Source organism: Empidonax traillii, unplaced genomic scaffold (assembly GCF_003031625.1).
Source record: "Empidonax traillii isolate 1590-97213 ecotype Southwest subspecies unplaced genomic scaffold, ASM303162v1 scaffold401:size1000279, whole genome shotgun sequence".
Classification (NCBI taxonomy): domain Eukaryota; kingdom Metazoa; phylum Chordata; class Aves; order Passeriformes; family Tyrannidae; genus Empidonax; species Empidonax traillii.
The window spans coordinates 422,542-425,090 of NW_020955594.1; the positions used below are offsets into that span (position 1 = coordinate 422,542).

The following is a 2,549-nucleotide window of genomic DNA, read 5'->3' on the forward strand; positions in this document are numbered from 1 at the left end:
CCGCCCAGCCAGGGAGGGCAGTCCCCGCCCGGCCCAGGCCCCGCCGCCCCGCCCGGGCCCGGCCGCCCCGGCACACCGCGTTGAGCCGCAGCCCTCGCGCGCGCTCGGAGGGGCGGGGCCGGGCCGGGCGGGGCGGGGCGCGGGCGCGCGGGAAAGCGGCCGGCGCGGGCGCGTGCCCTGGCGGCGCGAGGCGAGGCCGGGCAGGGCCGCCATGGCCGCCATGGCCGCCATGGCCGAGTTGCTCTGCGGGTCCTGCGTGGTGGCGGGCGGCGACGAGGACAGCGACAGCGATGAGGTCGGCTGGGACATCGGCATCGTGCGGCAGGAGCCGCAGGTGGGGCTGAGTCTCTCTGCGCCCGGCACCCGCCAGCTGCGGCCGGGCCGCCTCGGGGTGGGGGGCGGCCTCGCTCGGCAGTGAGGAAGCCGAGCGCCGTGGGTCCCAGAGGAGCGTGCGGCTGGTGCTTCCTCTGAGGCCTTTTCCCTCCAGGGCGGTCTACCCTCAATCCAGTAAAAGAAACCTGAATTTCGGGGGCTTGTCTTATACATAAAACCTTAATGTTAGTTTAAAAGACTCATCTCCCGTTTAGTCGCACACCCGAGTCCCTCTTTCAGCTTAAGGGTAAAAGTGACCAGAGTCCTGTAAAACTGTTTTATATGTAGAATCTGTGAGACTGTTTCTTGGTAACTTGGAGATTTCAGTAGTTTTATTGCATCGAACAGGTGTGAGGCATCTGTTAGTGTTAGGTAGAGGGAAATTCCGTGAGTGGTTTTAGGTGTTGGTTTGTCTCATGGCGGGAATTGGAAAATGGAAGTAACTGAACTCTTGCAGTTCTCAGGCTGAAGGTTATAGCAGTGGTTTAGGGGTCTTGATTTTAAATAGAGCTTCCTATCCAAAGGCGTCCATTATTTGAAAATTGTTGGCTGACCAGAATAAAAGTAAGGCTAAATTATTTCATTGGCTTTTTCTCACCTTTGATTTTCTAGACACTTGGTAAAATCTTTACAAAAGTTTTTGGAAAGGTGTGGTACAATATGCTGTGAAAATTGTATAACTCTAAGTTATAATGTTGTGAGTTAAAAATTTATGATAAAATAACTTTGTCTCATACTCACTTCTGTCCATAAACAAAGTAGTGAATAATCTAATCACTAGTGTATATGAGTGTTCTGTACAAATCTGTACAGTGCCAGCATCAATCTCCAGCTACATCTGCAGCTTTGATAGAGGAAAAATCTGTCATGCTTTTGAAAAGAAGTTGAATTGGGCAAGGTCTGATGTATAAACTAGTCTTTTGGTGAGGATGTTTTTCAGCCAAATCATTAATGATGCAGCAACACAAATGCCACTATCACCACAGGAATAGGAGGAAGGGTAGCCCTTCACAGCAGTGGACTTGGGCTGTGTTATAGGCCAGACAGATAATCACTGAGCTCCTTCGACCCAATCTCAAACTTCCATGTCTGATAGTTACATTTTTTAATGTTGCGCTTCACAACATATGAAATGTACACACAAAAAAAAGGTACAGAAAGGCATTGCTAAGTTTTTCTAGTGCCATAAGATGAAAAAAAATTTTCATTGAAATCTAAAACTGGTAAGAAAAACTGAGGGCAGCATAGGAGGATAGCAGATCTGTTGAGAAAGAAAATATTTACATTTTCAGAGAACGGAATCTTTCAGAATAATTTGTTTTAAAACTTAAGCTTTGTGGTAGACCCTAAACAGATCTACAGAGATGGAAGAAGGAAAGTTATCTTGCTCTTTCTCTGCTCCTGCACTCTGCTCTTTCAGAGACTGTTAGCACTTTTATACTGAAATGAAACTATATTATTTTTGCCTTGAAACAGTCAGTAGGTTTTTACTTAACTTTTCCTTGTTTATCTAGCAGTTGGATCAAATGTTGCAGGCAGAAAAGAATGAGGCTTTAAAGAAGGCTCTGTTTCGTGGTGATGTGTCTTTAATTGAAGAACTCTTAAACTCAGGTGAGGAAAGGAGTACTCATTATTTGAATAAATTGTAAAGTTTCTCCTTTCAAAATGACACATTGAGTGCATGTAGGAATATGTGAATGTTTCCAATACAGGTTCTAAACTCTTATTTTAAAGATTAAATTACTTTTTCAGTGACTCAGCTTTCAGGATTCCAGCACATTCCTCTTAACTTATGTTTTTTTTGTCAGTCAGGAGCCCTGAAAATTGAGAAAACTATAATAGTGTGAACTATAAAATGAGATGTTTCTTTGTTTTCAGATGCATCTTTAGCCTGCAAATATCAATTACAAACACTGAATTTGACGTGGTTTATATTGAGGGGGAGAATTCAGTGGGTGGTTTTATTTTGGTGTTGAAGGTTGTATGGGGCAGGGTAAGAAGGGGAGGCTGGCTTTTTTTTTTTTTTTTTTTTTTTTTTTTTTTTTTTTTTTTTTTTTTTTTTTTTTTTTTTTTTTTTTTTTTTTTTTTTTTTTTTTTTTTTTTTTTTTTTTTTTTTTTTTTTTTTTTTTTTTTTTTTTTTTTTTTTTTTTTTTTTTTTTTTTTTTTTTTTTTTTTTT

General features: G+C 42.6%; 1 protein-coding gene across 2 annotated transcripts in view; it reads left to right on the forward strand.

The window, feature by feature from the left end:
• The first annotated feature begins 227 nt into the window (after positions 1–227).
• Positions 228–2,549, forward strand: part of ASZ1 (ankyrin repeat, SAM and basic leucine zipper domain containing 1) — a 37,890-nt gene continuing 35,568 nt past the window's right edge. The window contains exons 1-2 of one of the 2 annotated variants that reach the window (XM_027893688.1): positions 228–334; positions 1,887–1,983. In XM_027893688.1, coding sequence (XP_027749489.1) covers positions 230–334; positions 1,887–1,983 — 202 coding nt within the window. In that variant the 5' untranslated portion in view covers positions 228–229. The remainder of the gene's footprint in view (positions 335–1,886; positions 1,984–2,549) is intronic. The other variant, XM_027893690.1, reaches the window with a different exon arrangement.